The 19,747-nt window shown below is 38.9% G+C and overlaps 3 protein-coding genes across 8 annotated transcripts; 1 reads left to right on the top strand and 2 right to left on the bottom strand.

Annotated features, from left to right (window-relative positions):
- Positions 1–51: 51 nt before the first annotated feature.
- znf830 (zinc finger protein 830) lies at positions 52–1,397 on the bottom strand. The gene has a single exon (XM_026314284.1). The coding sequence runs from the start codon at positions 1,297–1,299 to the stop codon at positions 250–252; it is 1,050 nt and encodes a 349-aa protein (XP_026170069.1). The 5' UTR covers positions 1,300–1,397; the 3' UTR covers positions 52–249.
- LOC113134767 (ankyrin repeat domain-containing protein 13C-like) lies at positions 1,361–10,317 on the top strand. Its single transcript, XM_026314275.2, has 13 exons — positions 1,361–2,295; positions 2,404–2,445; positions 3,168–3,272; positions 4,782–4,867; positions 5,147–5,192; positions 5,418–5,484; positions 5,650–5,794; positions 5,895–6,026; positions 6,714–6,875; positions 6,983–7,062; positions 7,220–7,318; positions 8,884–8,984; positions 9,085–10,317. Exons 1-13 carry the CDS (start codon positions 1,920–1,922, stop codon positions 9,213–9,215), a joined length of 1,572 nt encoding a protein of 523 aa, XP_026170060.1. The 5' UTR covers positions 1,361–1,919; the 3' UTR covers positions 9,216–10,317.
- Positions 10,318–10,919: 602 nt separating this feature from the next.
- Positions 10,920–18,183, bottom strand: LOC113134768 (serine/arginine-rich splicing factor 11-like). Of its 6 annotated transcripts, XM_026314277.1 has the most exons (13): positions 18,126–18,183; positions 17,884–18,009; positions 16,818–16,951; positions 14,556–14,671; positions 13,840–13,920; positions 13,688–13,725; positions 13,455–13,588; positions 13,221–13,305; positions 13,009–13,128; positions 12,823–12,912; positions 12,632–12,715; positions 11,848–12,007; positions 10,920–11,640 (listed from the first exon to the last, which is right to left on the bottom strand). In XM_026314277.1, the coding sequence occupies exons 2-13, from the start codon at positions 18,003–18,005 to the stop codon at positions 11,449–11,451; spliced, it is 1,356 nt and encodes a 451-aa protein (XP_026170062.1). In that variant the 5' UTR covers positions 18,006–18,009; positions 18,126–18,183; the 3' UTR covers positions 10,920–11,448. The 6 variants fall into 6 exon arrangements, with proteins under 6 accessions (XP_026170062.1, XP_026170063.1, XP_026170067.1 ...); XM_026314278.1 differs by having other exon boundaries at positions 10,920–11,544; positions 17,884–18,177; XM_026314282.1 differs by lacking the exons at positions 17,884–18,009; positions 18,126–18,183 and adding an exon at positions 14,918–15,040.
- Positions 18,184–19,747: the final 1,564 nt, after the last annotated feature.

The raw sequence follows: 19,747 nt of genomic DNA on the forward strand, positions 1-19,747 counted from the left end.
TGATTTGTGGTCTGGGTGGTTTTTTGAGTCATAAAGTGAGAAACTTTGTCATCCAGTAGCAATTAACAGCAATTTAATAGAATGTTGCACATCACCACATCATATTTAATCCAGTCCAAAATAGATAAGATGTGAGAATGTTTTAACATGCATATTTACAGAGGTCTGACACTTATTTGTACAAAAATATGTCTTGGATGAAACAACATTCTGGGCAAAACTGACAAAAGTGACTTCTTTGTAATAGATTTATGCCAGTGCCCCTTTGGCCCTCCAGTCCCGGGACAAAAGCCCCAACAGTTCCTCCTCATCCTCCTCGTCCTCCTCAATGCTGCCATCAGTCTCCATTTGTTCTGCCTTCCTGGGCAGAGAGTTGCTTTTCACCACATCGCGTCTGTCTCTCAGCAGCTCAACCCTCTTGTAACACTCAATTTGTTCATCAATTTCGTCAATCTGACGCTCCAGGCGGCCTTCCTCGTCTTCCTCCGCTACGATTGCCTCTGATTTTGTGTTCACTTGCCTTATCTCCTTTTGAAACTCTTCCCACTCCTTGTCCATTTGATCTTTGGGCGCTTCAACGTTGCGTACTTTAGCATCTGTTACTGGATCGTCGAAGAAGCCCTCGGGCAGCGCCTCTGCTGAGTTCTCTTTCTTTTCTGCGCTCTTCTCCTGTAGATCTGCTTTAAGGATGGATCCAGAGTGGGAGATAGCAGGTGTGGATGGGATGGAGCTGTCAAAGAAATCAGCAGGTAGTCCTGCAGCTTCAGCCTTCTGAAGAGGAGGATCTGTGGTCCCTGCCTGACCTGCCTTTTCTGTGTCTGTATCTTCATTATCATCATCATCATCCTCGTCATAGACTCCAGCCAACAGACTCAAGCCTGCAGACTTCTGAGTAGAAACTGGTTTCTTCTCACTGGGCTTCTCAAAGAAATCTCCTGGTACCCCTGATGGAGACTGACTTGCAACTGGGGCTGCTTTCGCCTTTTTCCCGTTGGTATCCTCAGAGTCAGGCGCTTTCCTCTTCACAGGCTGACTTTGAGGTATCACTGGTTGACTCTTTGCTTCCTTTAGTTCAGCAACTTTCTCTTTGTGCTGCTTTCCGAGAACATGGGTCGGCCACAGTAGTTCGGACTTCACCTGCACGTTGCACAGAACACAGCTGAGGTGCCCGAGACTGTTGTATTTAGCAAAGGGAGACTCGACGCGCTTCTTATCTGTCGTTTGCCTTTGTTTTTCCCGCATCAAGCGCCGGAGTTCTTCTTGATTTACAACTTTCTTCCCTTTCTTTGAAGTTGCCATTGTGGGAAAACGACACAGCTTATAATTTAGTTAGCATTAGCTCCTTGTTTGCCATGAGAGGAAACTGCGTCTCCTGAAGATGACATAAACTACACGAACTCACGTTCGAAGCGAGGGTTGTTTAAAAGAAGATCTCGCGAGATCAGCCGCCAGCTAGCAGCAATGTTAGCTCAGCTGGTTGATGTGCTGTACCATCCCGTCTAAAATTTTGCCGCAAAGCAGAGAGACTAGATACGATTTAAAAAGCCGAGCGGGGCTAGAAGAGAGAGAGAGAGAATGATATCATCTGTTGCTGTGTTTATTCTTAGCCGTGTGTTAATTTAGCGCCTGTGGGTTTTGTTATGTTGAGCGTTATTATCTGTTTTCATCGCCGCGCCCACCGTATTCATTTTTATTGTGTTATCTGACTAACGTTAGCTGGGAGTTGCTATTGGCTTCGGAGCTGGGCAGCAGGTGTAATGTTATTTGAATAACAGAGCAGCTAGCTACTGGACAGCTACTCTCAATTTTAAAACGTATCTGCGGGTACTGCTCATGGTAACTAGCTCCACATTTAATGCCACATCCCCACCAGCCTGTAGTTAGCCTTTTAATTACTTAGCTTGGGAACGGCGGTCATCATGACAGGTGAGAAGATACGCACTATGCGAAAGGACCACAACAAACCGAACAAAAATGATGAGATAATGGACACGTACGATGAGACCTCGAACGGGACAATCCCGAACGGTACCACTAACCATTTCAAATCCAACAAGGCTTTTCAGAAATCAGCCAAAACCTCGGTACTGCAGCAGCAACAGCAGCTCAATGCAAACAACATTAACGGCAATTCATCAGCAATTGGCACCGTCGTCAATGATAACAACAAGAACCCAATAATCCTGACAAGTGAGGACTCGGAGTTCCCAGTTCATGAATGTGTGTTCAAGGGAGATGTGCGCCGGCTTTCCTCTCTCATCAGGACTCATAGCATCTCTCAGAAAGATGTACATGGTAATTGTTTTTGAAATACATGTACATCACACATATACATTTCTATGTTTTTGCTTATTAATGTTTATGTATTTGTGCTCAGGACATTGTCTGCCATTCTGTTTTCAGGGAACACGCCTCTTCACCTGGCTGTGATGTTGGGCCACAAAGGTAAAAGCTGATCGTTATAAATGTATAGAACTTGTATGTTAATTGTGCTGTCATGCACAGGATTAACCGAAATGAACATAAAGATTCTCAGAAGGTAATCTAGCAGTTTCGACTTGAGCCCAGAAAATTAGACTAGATCTGCTGTCCTTAATGGCCTTGCAGCTGTCATAATGTGGCTTTATTGACACAGCTTTGGCACCCTCATTAAAGGTGCCTTTTAAAGCACTGTCAGTTTTCCTTCCTGCTTTGGAATAGACGCCATGATCCTGCTGCACTCAGCCAATTTATGAGCTTGGAGATGCCTTTGCAGTGCCATGTTAATCACGCAGTCTGTTTTATTATAGTTATAGTATATATATTACAAATCAAATCAAAAGGGAGTTACAATCTTTTCCAACACCCTTTATCCTTCAAAACTCAATTTGTTTAGTTAAAAACAAAAGAGTATACCTCCTCTCCTTGTGTTAAGCTGTGATTTGATTCACACTGAGTTTGTTGAGATTCTATGAGCACTGGAGCATTGAGTTCTTTGTCATTGCAGTGCATGAAGTTTTGTGGTGTGTTAAAACAAGGGCATCTTTTATCAGTTATTAATATTAAAATATTTAACATTTATCCATCATATTTATTTATGTTATTGCCTATTGGCTCGAAACGAGGTAAATGTAAAGTGACACAGAATTAAAAGAATTACATTTGGTATTTTTTGTGTTGTCTTTCAGAATGTGCCCTCCTTCTTCTGGCCCATAATGCACCTGTAAAGATAAAGAACGCCCAGGGATGGAGTCCTCTAGCAGAAGCCATCAGTTACGGCGACAGGCAAATGAGTATGTTTTGTCAACACTGTTCTGAATAGCTGTCCCAGGGTTTTTGTATTTAGATGTGTTTGCATACCTGCAAGCGTGCACCCTCAGCAGTACTGCCTGTCTGATGTTTTTATAGATTTGATAGATTTAGTCACTGTTTGTGGGTTAGTCAACAGTCATTCTGACATGTAATATCTCTTCCTATTTCAATGCTTATATTGTAGCAGTGTTAGTGAATGTCAGCTTTATACTTATGTGGTCGTTCAAGAAGTACAGTATTTGCTTGAATTGTTCTGCTTTGATCCCGATTGAATGATGAAAACATTTGCCTAATGAAAAAGGAAGTTAGTATTTTCTTCTTTTTCATGCAAAGTAAGTTACATTTCTCAGTTGAAATCAGTCAAGTTGATGAGAACAAGATGGTAAAGAAGGATTTTTTTTTTTTCATTTGTAACAAAAAAAAACCTAAGCAGCATTATGCTTAATAACATTCAAATCACTGACAATTTTAAATATATATATTTACCACTGTAAAAAGCCAACAGTGGTCATTTTCTCTGAGCCCTTGTTATCCAGATGTGCTGGAACACAGCCTGAGCAATGGCTTAGTGTCAGGATGCCCTGAGCTTACAGTCTGGCCATCACCCTGCTTTATGATGCTGCTGCTTTTAGATGAAATGTGAAAGCCGCCAGTTAATTCCTTTGAGATTAATTGCTGCTTTGTCTTTTTTGGTGTGTTGATAATGTTGCATAATTTATTAAATAAAAAAGAAAAGATGAAGGCTAGGTTGTGTCTAAAGAGACTGAATGTTAAATAATGCATTTCAGTTTTAGTGACTACACTGGGCCCACTAATTTCCAGTAGTTTGAGAAATGACCCTCAACCTTGTTAGTATTCATCTCAAATCTTCATGCCTGCTGTGGCAGGCTGGCTTTGGTCTGCGACTGGGAGTTTAGCTTTGAGAAGGTCACATCACTCACAAGAGTGAAGGAGAGGCAAAGAGAAAAGCCTGGGTAAATTCACATAATCAGCAAGGGCATACAAAGGAAGTCAAACACCGATGACAGGTTATTTAGATTTGGTGAGACAGTCATATGGAGACTGTTTGCTTAATATCAGATGAGTGAGTTACACAAAACACTGCAGTCTTGTCATCGTTTTTCAAATTTATATGTGCACATCGCATCAGCAGTTTGTTCACTGGTTGTGTGTGTGTGTGTGTGTGTGCTCGTGTGTGTGTGTGTGCAATGACAAGCCACCTGTGTGCAGTGTGTACCTTGTCAGCACTTCTGTCCTTAGTCACATCCATTCTCAGACCAGTGTTTTGAACCATGTTAAGATAATAGGGATATATTTGAGGTATGTTATTTTATTGTGGTCCATCTAGTGTAACTGGGTGGTTGCTGATCAGTTTTTGAGGGGGAGCTCTGCAGCAGGAGGTCTCAGGTGGTCCTTTCACCATTACTGATGGCATTTAATACAGAAAGAAAAAATCCATGTCTGAGTTCATTCATTCTCCTTTTCCTCAGTAACAGCAATACTGCGAAAGTTAAAGCAACAGTCCAGAGAGAGTGTGGAGGATAAGAGGCCAAAATTACTGAAAGCTCTCAGGGAGGTAAGGATCACAGCTGACTTCATTTCCACAGATGTTGCTGCCACACCAAACTAAGGCTGGCAACTACTGTCATTCTGCATGACTAACTTTTCATTACAGTTTATTTTGAAAACCTCTGCCGGCTTTGATTTGGATAAATGACTGTCTGTTTTTGAGCATGCATATTGCTGAAATACTTACTTAAGCTTCACTGTCCTGTACTTTTTCTCTGACCAGAGAAATTATAATGTATCAGTTGAATCCTTGTGTTTGAAATGTTTGAAATGTTATTTCCTCTAGCTTGGTGACTTTTATCTGGAGCTGCATTGGGACTTTCAGAGCTGGGGTGAGTTTTTATATTTCACCAAAAAAATGTTGTCTATGTGCCCTCGTCTCAAACTTTAATAAAACAGGGAATTTGAAATCACTTTGAGTTCTCTAGAGTCGCTGGATGTTTCATTATGTCTTTGCACTCTCATATATGAAAAAATCTAAATTATGAAAAACTTCCGTCCACTATCACTGAATTTAGTTACATTTGCATTTATCTTTACTCTTATTTGTGTTGCAGTGCCTTTGTTGTCCCGGATCCTGCCGTCTGATGCTTGTAAAATCTACAAGCAGGGCATCAATATCAGGTAATACATTGAAAATTGGATTAAAATTGTTGCTCTACCTAAGAGAGACTCTTAATTCACTGAGTTTTTAAGGCTGCAAATTGTAAATATCCAGGCCAAGGACTTCTTTTAGATCTTAAAAGTAGGGCATAAGAGTCTCTGACTCTCATCTCTCTCTTGATTTAGACTTGACACCACTCTCATAGACTTTACTGATATGAAATGTCAGCGCGGAGATCTTAGCTTCATTTTCAGTGGTGATGCTACACCGTCCCAGTCCTTTGTGGTTCTGGATAATGAAGCAAAAGTTTACCAAAGAATACATCATGAGGTGAGTGAGGGAGTGATATTGTTATACAGTACCTGTTTCACATTGTGTCATCAGCTGTTTAATATGAATAAACACTTCATTCTTACTGTTTTGCTCCAAGGAGTCAGAGATGGAGACTGAAGAAGAGGTGGATATCCTGATGAGCAGTGATGTCTACTCTGCAACACTGTCTACCAAGTCCATCACTTTCTCCCGTAGTCAGATTGGCTGGCTTTTCAGAGAGGATAAAACAGTAAGGCTTATGTGATAACAATGCAGAACACAGAAAGTAAACAAAGAAATGTAACTGCACCATCAGCATCAGTAAAATAAAGCAAGGATGTGACAATAGGTTTACCTGTGTATGCTCTTCCAAAAGCAGAATTTAGAAAATTCAATTAGCAAAAACATTAAATAAGGGATAAAGTATGTACAATTAAGACGAAAACAGAAACATTAAAAAATAATAATGAATGAGGAAAGTGTCAAAGCTTTACATGTAAGCAAGTCTAAAAATATATGTTTTAAATCCGAATGCTTAAGGCCTTTGATTTATGCCATATTTTATTCTGTGATAATTTGTTAGTATAATATAAAATTAGTATAACCACAAACACACACTCCAAGTTACTGTTTCCATATCCCCCAAACAAATAAAAAGGATGAATGAACCCTTAAAATGGATTATTGTCAACTTGCAAAGCCTTGTTACATGTTGCATATGGCCGTCCAGAGTGATTGCTGTATTCTGTTGTCCAGACAAACATTATTGACTGACTTGGCTGCCGATTAGGAGGAGACTGAAAGGATTAAATTTGTAGCCTCCTGTAAAGTTGGTACATTCATACCCTCAGGTCATTCCTTGGCACATTTTAAGAAGTGTGCAATGGGACTTGGAATCACTGAGTGATGAAATAACCGATGTCTTCATGTTTTCTAGGAGAGGGTTGGAAACTTCCTGGCCGACTTCTACGCAGTAAATGGGTTAGTGCTAGAGTCGAGAAAACGACGAGAGCACCTCAGTGAGGAGGACATCCTGAGGAACAAAGCCATCATGGAAAGCTTGAGTAAAGGAGGCAGCATCAGTGAACAGAACTTTGAGGTGAGATGAAAGAAAGCCAGTGTCACATCCTGCTTCATGAATTCTTAAAAATAACAGCACCTTAATGACTGTGATTTTGCCACTGATGAATATTTTCTTCTCCTCAGCCTGTGAGGAGGCAGTCCCTCACAGCTCCAGCCCCCAACACAATTTCATGGGAGGAGTACATCACTGCAGAACACGGAAAGTAAGCATCTGGCATTTTCAACGATTTCATCAGTCCTTACCATAATTAGCTATTAATTCAGGGCATCTACAAGAAAATCAGCATAAATGCTGAATCTGAAATCCACCACCATAGAATATAAAAAGGAATGTGTTTCTGTATGTCTTCCCACCTTTAGGCCACCTCATCTTGGGAGAGAGCTTGTGTGTAAGGAAAGCAAGAAAAACTTCAAAGCTACTGTAGCAATGAGCCAGGATTTCCCTTTAGGCATTGAGTCGTAAGTACATCTCTTCCTTCTTAGATCTATTTACAAGGCACAGCTTGATCTTTCCTGGGTGAATATGCTTGGGTTGGGTACATGCTCGAAAATTTTCAAATTAGATAATTGGGCCAGCTAGACACTAGGGCTGCATTGATGATACTTAGTCAGCCAGTACTTTTTTTGCTAGGATGTCCTTTAATTACATTATTGAAAAAAATGACTGATGTGTATGTATTGAGTGGGATGTTTTACAGTTGAAAAATATACAAAGTAAAACTACTGTTTACTATAAAAGAATGTACAGTATAATATAGAGTAGCAGAAAAAAATATGTGAAGCCTTTGCAATTTCCTAGTTTTCTGCATCAGCTGGAAGTAAAATGTGATCTGATCATCACTTAGTGTCAAGCTCAGACTAACAGTGTACTTCAGCTAATAACAGTTATAATCTTCTGTCTTGAAGACATTTTCATGTGGTGTGCATCATCCTTTTCACACCATATATTAGACAGTTTGTCTGACTGTGGACTGTAAATACTGAAACTCTTTAAGATGATTTTTTCCGCACTGTATGGTTCAGATCAGCAGATGCTTCTCGTAAATAGCAAACTGAAGCTGTTTGTGTTTTTTCTGTTATCAAAGTAACTGACCCACCACTCTCATCTAGTTTCATTGATTAGACTTAAGGTTTTCTGACTTCTGACTCCAATTAGTATTTATTGATGTTATTATCCATGGGGTTCACACACTTTTTCTAATCTACACTGAATGCCCGAATGGGAAAGATACAAGGATTTCTGTTATATAAAATAGATTGTGATTGTTCTAAATTTTAATTGTAACAAAGATCTGACCAGCTTTTTATTTCATCATTGCATGTAATTCCAAAGTGTTTGAACCCTGTAACTGTCAATTGGCTGGAAGCAGTGAATTTTTAGAATTTGTGGTTGATAAATTTGATTACCAAAAGAGCTGGCACTTAATTCTCTGTCCATGGATGAATCAATTAATGAACATATTTTTCAGCTATAATAACTGTTGATTGCCTTGAGTTTTATTTACTGGTTTTAATATACAAGAAAAAAATACAGCTTTTTTTCATGATTACATGGCTCATGAAGGAAGAAAATAGGTTTAAGGAATCAAAAGATAAACTTTAATGGTTAAAAGTGTGTTGTACTCAATAGCTGTGGGTCAGACTAAAACAGGATATGGTTTACAGACACCACTGTAAAAGATTCCTGGGAAGTATGTTCTGTTCATTGTGTGCTTTTTAATGTTAAAATGTTCAGCTTCATGTCATTAGTCACCAAAAAGGGACCAATGCAACAACTGTAGAAATCTTATTTCTGCAGCAGAGCATAGTCTTAAAAGACTATTTTAAAGCACTGCAGCCTGATGCTTTTGGTGTTTGCCTAAAGGGTCAGAAGAAAACCATTATTTTTTCAACTTTTTTCCTTCTGTAGGCTCAATTTCTTTTTTGTTCTTGTTGAGATTTTATGTCCTTGTCTGGACCTGAGAGGAAATGCTGGCAACAAAGACTGAAATTAAAACTTTTGACTCATTTTGCTCTGCCTGCAGGTTACTAAATGTGTTGGAGGTCATAGCCCCATTCAAGCATTTCAACAAACTCAGAGAGTTTGTTCAGATGAAACTTCCGCCTGGCTTTCCAGTCAAACTCGGTATGTGTGTGTTGACCTACTGCTGTGTTCTTGTGAGTGGGTGAGTCTGAAGGGAACAATTCCAAACCAACATATTTTCATCTTGTTTCCTCCCCTGTAGACATCCCCGTCTTCCCCACGATCACAGCAACTGTCACCTTTCAGGAATTCCGCTACGACAAATTCCAAGAGTCAATTTTCTTCATCCCTGCTGAATATAAAGAAGATCCCAGTCGCTTCCCGGACCTCTGACCTGTAAACATAACTGTCACAAGCAGGAAATGACCAGCAAGTGAATATTTTGAGAGGTGGGAAACAAAAGTGATGAATCTTTTAACATATATTTCTTTTTTTTCTCCTTTTTTTTAAAAAAGGGAACTAGTCTTATTGATCAGTTATTGTTCACTTTGCTGATGGATCCAAAAGCAAATCAATGCAAATAGATATGACAGATCGCCATGTCACATATAGATGCACATCAACAGTCATTTTTGTGAAATGGACGATAGCTTTCACTGTACTTGCTGTTCACCAACTGAGCAGTTAAATCTGCTGCTCTGTGCTGCTGTTCTGTCATGTGAAAGCTGTCAGAAAACTCAGCCTGGACTCCTCATTGTTATAGTTTGAATATGTACATCATCCCCTCATCTCTAAGGACTAATAACTGAATTCTCATTCTTAAAACTGCACTGACATCAGTATCTGTAAATAATTCACATCTCATCTGTAATTCATAACAAAAAGAATCAAATATAGCTATATCCTCAACCTGAACTAAATATGCATTTATAAATTATGTACTATATATATATATAAAATATACTCAAAGGAGTAACACTGTGTAGCAATACATTTCCAGTACTTAAGAATGTTTTTAACCAGCTTGGACAGCATTTAGCATAAAAACACATTCTTTACAGTTCAATATCCAAGCCTTTTGCCCTGCGCAGGATGCAAACTGCATTTTCAGGTTAGCTCATGTTACCTCTCGGCTGTCTCCATGTTTGTCGTGTTAGTATGAATTCTGTGCTCAGTGTGAGAGAGTACTTGTACTGTATCAAGGGTTGTTGTATGTACGTTTGTGTGTGGGAGAACCCAGATGGAATATCAGGTTAACTGTTAAATACTGCACTGATATTAAGTATATTCAAGGCATGCTACGGCTCTGTTGGATCACATGCATCTTTAAGCTCTATCCTTTGAACATTTGTTGCAGACTTGTTTTTTTTTTTGTTTTGTTTTTTTTAAATCAACAAAAAGAAAATTGTAACACTAACCCCTTTTAGTTCCTATAAAATCCTAATGGTAATCTACATATCATTTTCTCTTTTTAAAGTACAAGGAAAGTAAACTAAGCTGTGAAGTTTATTACTGGACATTCCAGAACTGTCCAGGTGGGATCTGATTTTAAGTTGTCTCTTGCTTCAGCTAATATGTACTGCAACCATACCTACTTCACAACCCTTTAAATAAAGCACCAGCATCACGTTTCAACTGACTTTGTGCAAGTATAATAAAAAGAAACAGTTTACACTGAAACGTTCAGGTGAGCTCTTTTGTCAATCATCACATAAACTATGTAGTTTATCATCTACCACTTTAATACATTTGATTGCAGCCATGTAACGAAAATATTTATCTTTCAGGTATATTTGCCATAAGGTGATCCAGTGGTTATAGCTGTTGCCTCACAGTAAGAAGGTTCTGGGTTTGAAACTTGTCTATCTGGGGCCTTTCTGTGTAGAGTTTGCATGTTCTCCAGGTGACTGTGTGGATTTACTCATTTCCTCGAGGACCACTGCCTTGCCCGTTTTCCAGCTGTCTCTGCCCTACCCATTGCAGGTGGATAGAGCAGGCATAGCTGGAAAGCAAGCATGTCCACGGCCCACAAGGAGGGTTTCCCACCTCCGTTTTAGAGGCTCTTGCCCATATGAACCAACAATGCCTGAGGTACACAGAATTACAAATTCTATTTTTTTTTTTTTTTTTTTTTTTTTAAAATAGGCTTTATTATAAAAGAGATCCTTGCTAAAACAATCTACACTTTTGAATAGAAGCAAAGATAGTAACTGAGTATATGGGGAAAGACGTCTGAATGTCACAACACTGAACAAAAAAGTGACAAAAATCTCAACACAAGCTCAAGAATTCCAAATCAAGTCTACTTCCAGTTTTAACCAATTACATTTGTAGCAGCAAAAAGCATATAGGTACCTTATAGCCATGTAACAAACCAAGAGAAGCAGAGACAGTATGCCACTTGGCAAACCCAAGAACATTGCCAAAAAAACCTAACAGCATTGTACATTAGCAAAAGCACAGATGTTTCCTATGTGCAAAAAAAAAAAAAAAAAAAATATATATATATATATATATACACATGACAAACTAAATTCAAATTTACCCCAGAGGGAGAAACTAAGTTTCTTTCCCCCCCAGAACCAATCCAAAGAGGCAATGTGGGAAAAAAAGCAGGCCAAACCACTCAGTCGCTGACGTCCATGTCTTCTTCATGGTGATCATCAGCACCGTTAACTTTGGCCTGCTTCATGGGCTGAGCTGCACCATTACCTTCTGCTGACTGAGGAGACAAAGCAGAGTCGTCTGAATCCTTCCTGTCCTCCCTCTCCTTCTCACTGTCATACCCTTGTTCTTCCTCATCATAATCCCTGGTAATCTGTTTAAAGGAAACCAATGAATGTGACATTTTTAAAACATATATCACTGGTTAGAGCAACACTGCTCATGGTGTGTTAAAAGTGAAAACTCAAATTCAGTACACCAAGACAAAAAGTGTTTGAAGTAATGAGACATTTCTTCTCAGGATAAACTGTCATACACTGATGTCTGTGCCTTTTTTCAGTATGCATTATACTATACCAACCTTAACATCTCCCTTCTCGCTGTCCGATTTCCTCTCCCGCTCTCGTTCTTTGTCTTTACTTTTCTTTTTCTTGCTGGTGGAACGGTCATGTTCCTCTTGATTGCGATCTTTATCACTCCTGCGGTCTCTTTCCTTGTCCCTTTTCTTTTCCTTCTTGTGTCTGTAAAGGAAGCAGAAGAAACTTCATATGCACCTTTACTTGGTCGGGACCAAAGAAAATATTCCATATTGCATTTTATCTCAAACATGAAGTCAAATGGAGTGACTGAAATGACTACTTGAGCTGTTTTGGGAACTGTCCTCCTTAATGCACATGCTTATAATACTGCTTCACAGATCACAGGAAGAACTTCATCAATATGAATAAGTTTATTTTACATTTTTATATTAAAAATCACATATTTACTATGACAAAAAGCTCTTGTTGGCCTAAATTGCTTTCACACCACAAACCAACTACACCAGTCCACTAGGAAATGGACTGAGCTTTGTCCTGTTAAGTCCTTTTCACAGCAGTCTAAGGTGGGTTTTGATGCCAAAGCAGTTTGGTTGAAACAATTCTGGTTAATTTGCCTGAATAGTGTGGTTCATTTGGACTGGTGAGAAAGCTGTCATTCACTCATTAATGTGGACCCACAACTAGCTGGAGACTATATGTGCACCAGGGTCTGGTTTAACTAAACAGGATAGTTGTGAAAGCATATAAAATTGATGTTATAAAAAATAAGAAAATAATCATGAAATGACTTTGTATTATCCCCAAATATTTTATAACACCACTAACCTTCGGGGAGATGGAGACCTGGAACCTCTCCTTTTAGGGGACTTCTTGGGAGATCGGCTGCTGCTGCGACTTCTTCTGTGTCTCCTGTGTGGCAAAACAGGACAAAAGTATGGTAATATTGTACCCTGACAGATAAGGTAGATGTTTAACTACATGCTACTAAAGCACATGACGCCACAGACTATACTCACCGGCTCATGCTGCGTGACCTTCTGGCCGTGCTGTAGCTTTTGGGTGGCGTTTTGGATCTTTTTCTCCCAGAGTCATCTTTCTTTCTGTCTCTGTAGATGATTGAAATGAAGATTTTAACCAGGCAGTGCAGGAAGCTTCCTTATAAAAAAAATTTTAAAAAAAAACCTTTCACAATGCAAAATTACCTGGATCTGCTTTGAGATCGCCTGCTTCGATCCCTGGAGTGGGTGCGTCTCTTGCGTGGGCTTTTGGAGCGCCTCCTGTTTCTCGAGTTTGATCGACGCCTTGATCTGCTTCTAGTTCTCCTGCAATGAGAACATACAAACCATTTAAGTTTTTTTTGAGATGCTGACAAAGTTTCAGCTGTTAGTTTGTTCATATGATCAGCAGATTTCACCTGTATCTTGAACGTGATCTTGACCGTCTCTTTCTTGACCTGGATCTGGACCGGGACCGAGAGTACTTCTTTTTGCTGTCCTTGCCTACAGGACAGCAAAACCAGACAATGTTTAGGGTTTTCAAGGTAGAATATTACACATATATAAAGAGCACAAGGCAGAAAGATAAGATCATCTTAATTATGACTGCAATGAAACTGGCAAGAAAACCCTTCCAACTTTTGCACACTTACTTCCAGGTTCAATAGCTGCCGAAATGAGTGACTGGGCCTCTCGGACTCTCTTCATGGCCTCTTCAATTTCTTTATTAGATGCATCAGCCTTCAGGCCTGAATTCAGGGCTAAGCCTGCAGCCAGGGGATTAAGTCTGAACAATGGAATATTTGTTAGTTGACTCATTACACTAAACCTAGGAACACAGCTATTTCTACTCCCATGACAAAGGAATTTATTTATACAAACTTACTTTGGATCCGTCATAAACTTTAACAGCTGATCAGCAGCCTGTAAAGAGATGACAGGAATACTAAGAGTTAATCTGATCAAATATTGTGCATATTTAACTATGCAAACTTTGAAAAATAACTGTATTCACTGCAACTCAAGATGACCACTCACCTGGGGATTCATATTGGGTCCTGGGAATCCAAAAGCAGCCATTGCCTCCATGCCTGAACCACCAAAGGGGTTTGCTCCAAGCTGGAATAAAGCACACAAACATGTAAAGGTGCTTTTGTTTTGGTAAACCCTTAAGTGTTCATATATTCATTCTGCTGATACAATGTGGTTACTGAAATCTTTTTAAAATCCAAGGTCAAGAATCAACTTTGAAATGTTGAATGTGGATGAGACAGTTTTATGTCCTTAGAAAAATGTCAATTTGAAAGTCAAAATTTCTATAAAACAAACTTGATCTGCAGATGAACATCCCATTAAGAAGAAAAGTACTTTATTAATCCCCAAGGAGAAATTCAATTGTTACAGCACTTTTACAACTTTTGTTACAGCACATTTAACTGTTTGGAAACTCCAGACCTTTTACTAAATGTGCTTTGAGGTGACATTGCTTTATCCCATACAATATTACCAGTTTATAGATCAGCACCCTGATACTCTATGCCATCAGCCAATTGTCTTCATCAGCAGAACAAAAAAGTATTTAAAATAAGCTGGAGCATGATCTTCTGGTGAAACATGGCACATTACTGTGAAGAAATCACATTTTTAAGTTCTATACTAATTAAATTACGTGAAACAACCCATTTTAGGGGGTAATACTGATACAGTTTATTTTCCAATGGTCAGAAAAACGGTACCAAGCAGTGAAGACTTACACCCGGATTGGGGATGGGACTGGGTGTTGGAAGAAGTCCTCCTCCTGGCAGGATTCCTGCAACAGCATTTGCTGGCGCCAACAGTGACAAAGCTTTAGCCTCATCTGGAATAGATCCTACAGGAAAATAAATTCAGGCATTAGAGAAGAACAATATCGTCACACACAACTACAGAGAGACATTTTGGAAAAGACAAAGGAAAAAAAAGTCTTCACATTGCATTTCTTCAAATTAGTTTCAACAAACTGGTTACCTTACAGATCTGAGAAGAGTTCCCTTAATTCAACAAAATCATTGCAGTGACATAACTATTGCTGGAATACATCACACTACTCCAATGAACACTGCCAAGAATATATCACCTGAATGTGTTTTTTAAGTCATGAACCAAACGTTAGCAAGCACAGCTGCTTCTCCAGTTGGGTGTGCCCTCAATTCATTTAGATGTTTACTGAAACAAGCGACTCACGCTGGCGGCTTCGCTACTAAAAGCACACAGAGAAAAATCGAGATACACACAACAAAGAGAAATTTAAGGATTTGGAAAGAACACTATGAAAGCTACCAGTGTCTACTTACCAAAACACATTTCAGAGGATAACTGGCTTATATACTAAATGTCAAAAACAGAATTCAATGTATGTAGCGTGCCTGCTGTACATCATTAATCCAGTATCCTTACCTGTCACTGCATCAAATAACCAAACCTGGAGGATGACTGGCTTGATTAATTTCTGCTACCAGATCAATTTTTTTTTTTACGTTGCAAAATTAAAAATCCTCATCTTACAGTTAATCCACCCCGAAAAGCAACTCTATCCAAATGAAGGCATGGCCTTAGTACAGACACAACAATGACAACATTTAAATAAAAGAGCACACTGGAGAAATTGCTGCAGGAGGCAAAACTGTTGGATGGTATTTTCAGCAGGGCCTGGTATACAGGACTGGCTGAGCCAGGAAAAAGAACTGTAAAACACAACAACAAAAAGAAGACCACTGTTAAAGAGAATATTGTACCAACATTGTGTCTTGTCGGGCGGGTATCTTTGTGAAAATTTATGAAAAGATCGTGTTAAAGTGTTATTACCAACAGCCAATATCTGACCATCCCTCATTTCAAGTCGCAAACATATTGTGTAGTGTCAGCCGCCTGGACAAACTGTCAATCAGAGGGACTGGCTGTCATTCAGACGGTTTTATTTCAGTAGCTAATTTCTAATTTTTTTTTTTTTTTTTTTTAAATGAGCAGGCTCAAAAGGATTGCATCTGTGGACTAACTCAAAATAAAGTGCAGTGTCTGCATTCACCGTAATGAACATGTCAGTTGCAGCTCACTGATGTGCTTTTAATAACCTTTGGACAACAACAGCCCTTTTGACTTCTCATAGGATTTCTTGAAATGAGAACGTGAGGATTTTTGCCAGCCTTATCTCTTTAAGAGCGACGCTTTAGCCATAAGATGAATGGCTAAGCCGCATGCAAAATTGTGCAGAATAAGCACTGTTTCAGGATATGTCTGTGATATATGACCTTTTAATTTAATCTAAATCACCTACAAAAGATAAATTAGAAGAGAAAGAGAAGGCAGAGAAAGAATAGAGGACACAGAGAGGGGTAGGGCTTGAATGCTTGCTGGCCTTTGCAAATGTTTACTATCCCCTGTTGGCAGGCAGAGGATCACTTTCAGCCATCAACGAAGGGGCTGCTTTTGCCTTCTTCACTACAAGAATCACACACATACACACACGCACATACACACACACAAATAACAGAGAGAAGTTTAACAGAGGATAGTCCAATATGGGGGAGAAAGTAAAATGCATATGGTTACGAGTTGAAACAACTTCAGTTCTGAACTCTGAGTGCCCACAGCTTGTGAATGTTCAACCTCTAGTCTGTTAAGCAGATTTTGGTATACTGCAGTTTTCAATGTATTTTTTTCAAACACGAAATGCAGTTTATCAAGAGAATTGCATTTAGTAGTAAAACAGATACAGGATGTTCACACATTACACCAAAAATCTGACAACAGAGGCCTGCTCTATCATCACCTTATAGAGAGTGAAAGAGAATGGCATTCCCGGTGTCATTCAAATTATCATAAAAAGCTCACAAATGCAGACCAACGTGAGCTCACTTGTGAATGTCACAAATGAAACAGGTAAAAGCATTTTTACTTGTTTACAGTGTCGCTATTCAGGAGTCATGCCATTCAATCAACAAGGACCACTCATACATGAGATTAATAATGAGACAAACCTTCAGCAAACGGGACCACGATCAATGCTCTGTCCACGAACACGGTGTTAGTCAGATGCTGAGACACTCCAACAGACTCTGGTTCCTGGAACTTCACAAAGCATACCCGTGACGTCACCGGCATTGGAGAATCACTATTAAGAAATAAATACAAAAGTTATATTAAACAATTGCAAAACAATCATCTAAACAATACAACAGTAATTCTGAACGGCTTTTAATAGCGGTAAAAAATGCGTTCAGTACATCCCTCAAATCAGGATATTCACACACAATATTACCACAGTGAGGACAAAGTATGTTCCAACATTTTTAGGGGGTGTCTGAATTGTGATCACCAGTACATCAAATTAATCTCCAAACAAAATGCCAAGCACCCTAGGTACCAACTTCTAAAATGTAAGAATATGCTGCTTTTACCTATTTGTACCTTTAGAGTTTTTGACTACGGCTCAGACAAAGCAAACAATCAGAAGACCTCTCCCTAAGCATGTGGATAGTGTGGCAGGCATTTTCATGATTTATCATCCTAAAATACGGACTGGAACTGTAAGTTATGAGATCACAGGCTAGGTCCTAATGCTACATCAAACATGATTAAATTAAATTAAATTAAAAAAAGTCAAACCAGATTTGTCATTCACTGAGAAAACCTTAAAAACACTTGCAAATAAATAAATACATTTTGACTTGTCATTGGCATTTTCTCCTCATTTTCATCTTTTATCAGAAATTCCTTTCTTCTTTCTCTTCCATCACACCACAATGAAAATAAAACTATGATTTCACTATTAGCGTAGGAACATACAGAGTTCAGCCATTAGCTAAGATCAATGGTGTATTCGTTAGCTAGTCCATTTAACCTTGTTTATTTAACGCTGCCTGTATTAAGCAACACTAACCCTAACATTAGTCGGTGTTAGCCAAGCTAACGTTAGCTTAGCTACAAAACAGGCCTAGCGTTGTTTTTCCGTCTACCAAGCAATCTTAAATCAATCAATCACTGTTTAGACACCCGACAGAGCTATCACCAACAACTCTGTAAATAACCAGCCATTCAACTCACTCTGGTGGAAATAACTTCAGCTCTTCGATGGTTCCCAAAAAGCCGAACAGCGTCCTCATCTGCTCCGATGTTGTGCTCGGCGACACATTAGTCACCTGGACTACCTTCGTGGTATAATTCATTTTTCTGCCAAAAAGCGTTGAAACAACAAGTTGAGTGTTGACCACTAAACCTCAACTGAAGTATCTATTTTAGAGAAGTTATGAAATTAGCCTATTTGTCGGTAAATTAGCTGGCTGGACCTTAGCTCTCAACTACAACAGCGCGCTGTATCTCGCCGCCATATTGAGTAAATCCAGGATGAAGTGCGCATGCGTGAGGGTATAGCTGAACATCGCTCTTTGTAAATATTTTTCAGCCTTTCATTGAAACAATACAGCTTACTGTGCTTATTGTGTTTTTATTTATTTGTTTTCATTTAATCAGCCCAGATAACATGTGTTGAACAGCAACCCGCAAGACTTGTGTTTAAAGTTTTAACCTGCAATCAAACCAACAGAGGGCGCCATCTCCTTTTTAAATGACTGCTTACTGAAAACAGGGATGTGGCAGTATGAGGACATCCCTGATCATACCTGGAACATCATAATGAATTACAAGTTATCTCTCCTCGGAAGATCTTTCTTTGCCCAACGCTCATGGAATTTGCTCACAAATGTAGAAAATGTAGCCAAATAATAAGATCCAGTTGTATGTGAAGGTTTGGGCAAATTCTGACCCTTATAATTTAAACACAGTTGAAGGTCTTTCAGCAAATCTGTGAAAGCAAGACAGCCTAAAATATCTCAGAGAAATAAGTGAGGTTAGGGCGAGTGAATTTGTCTAACTCTACAATGGTGTTCACCACAATACTAGGTAGGCCTTCTGACTTATTGACACGTTTAATTCTTCTTTCAATAATTTCAATTGTAAATATTCTACCATACAAAAATATAGCCCAATCTCTGCCTTATAATGGATAAGTATAACCATAATTGCCAAACTCCCTTAACCATCATATTTATTCACTTTCTTTCTATGGATATTTTAACCACATCCCAAAGTTTTCATGCAGTTTATTAAGTTGTCATGGAGACAGGTAAGATGGAGCTGTTTATTTGAAGTTGTCATTTTCTTCATAAGTCGCCATCTCTGTGACAACTGAGGAAAGTTTATCTACTGATAAGGATCTGGAGGGGCTACAATAGTAAAGCTTTTAGTTGGAAGTGTCTTAAAAACTGGATAATATATAAATGTGATAATATATATATAAAAAAAGAACTGGTCATGTAATTCTGACTGCAAATGCTGCTTTTCCTTTTAGAATTTTAGGTCTTAACTGTTTATGATCTCCTCTGATCTTCCTGTAACTGAACTTTTCACAGCCTCCAAAGGCATTCTTTGACCAACAACCCCTCACTTTATCTGCAAAAACTTTGTAAATTAATTGGTCATCTCATAAATTTCTATTGTATAATCTGTCCACGTGTTATAGACGGAGCCACATCACCAACCTCCCCCTCTGGCGTAACTCACTCTGCCAATGGTGCTTTTTCCCAGGAGAAACAATACAGTGTTTGTCTTCTGAATACGTCAAACATAATCCCTATACCTGGATTATAGTTGCACTGAGACAATCAAGTTAAGCATTTTGTGTCCAGACCAAAGGACAACTGGCCACATTTCATCCAATTAGCAACGTGCCTGCCACTTGTCATTCAATATCAACAACTAACAGCAATGAAGGTTCTTGCAGTTTCATAACAAATAATATTCTGATCCTTGTTCTGTTACTTCATTATTTCTGAAAACTATCTGAATAGTTATATAAGGTAATAGTATTGCCCTGAAATGCTAAGCAGTTTTTGTTTTGGGCAATATTACT

Source organism: Mastacembelus armatus, chromosome 17, assembly GCF_900324485.2.
Source record: "Mastacembelus armatus chromosome 17, fMasArm1.2, whole genome shotgun sequence".
In the NCBI taxonomy this organism is placed as follows: Eukaryota; Metazoa; Chordata; class Actinopteri; order Synbranchiformes; family Mastacembelidae; genus Mastacembelus; species Mastacembelus armatus.

What these genes read in the sequence shown, in the direction of transcription:
- znf830 (XM_026314284.1), bottom strand. Translation starts at nt 1,299, where the DNA reads ATGGCAACTTCAAAGAAAGGGAAGAAAGTTGTAAATCAAGAAGAACTC.
- LOC113134767 (XM_026314275.2), top strand. Translation starts at nt 1,920, where the DNA reads ATGACAGGTGAGAAGATACGCACTATGCGAAAGGACCACAACAAACCG. An exon ending in TGTGATGTTGGGCCACAAAG is followed by an intron (nt 2,446 to 3,167) that starts GTAAAAGCTGAT and finishes GTTGTCTTTCAG; the next exon opens with AATGTGCCCTCCTTCTTCTG. An exon ending in ATCACTGCAGAACACGGAAA is followed by an intron (nt 7,063 to 7,219) that starts GTAAGCATCTGG and finishes TCCCACCTTTAG; the next exon opens with GCCACCTCATCTTGGGAGAG.
- LOC113134768 (XM_026314277.1), bottom strand. Translation starts at nt 18,005, where the DNA reads ATGAATTATACCACGAAGGTAGTCCAGGTGACTAATGTGTCGCCGAGC. An exon ending in CTGAAGTTATTTCCACCAGA is followed by an intron (nt 16,952 to 17,883) that starts GTGAGTTGAATG and finishes ATTTCTTAATAG; the next exon opens with TGATTCTCCAATGCCGGTGA. An exon ending in GACCCAATATGAATCCCCAG is followed by an intron (nt 13,726 to 13,839) that starts GTGAGTGGTCAT and finishes ATCTCTTTACAG; the next exon opens with GCTGCTGATCAGCTGTTAAA.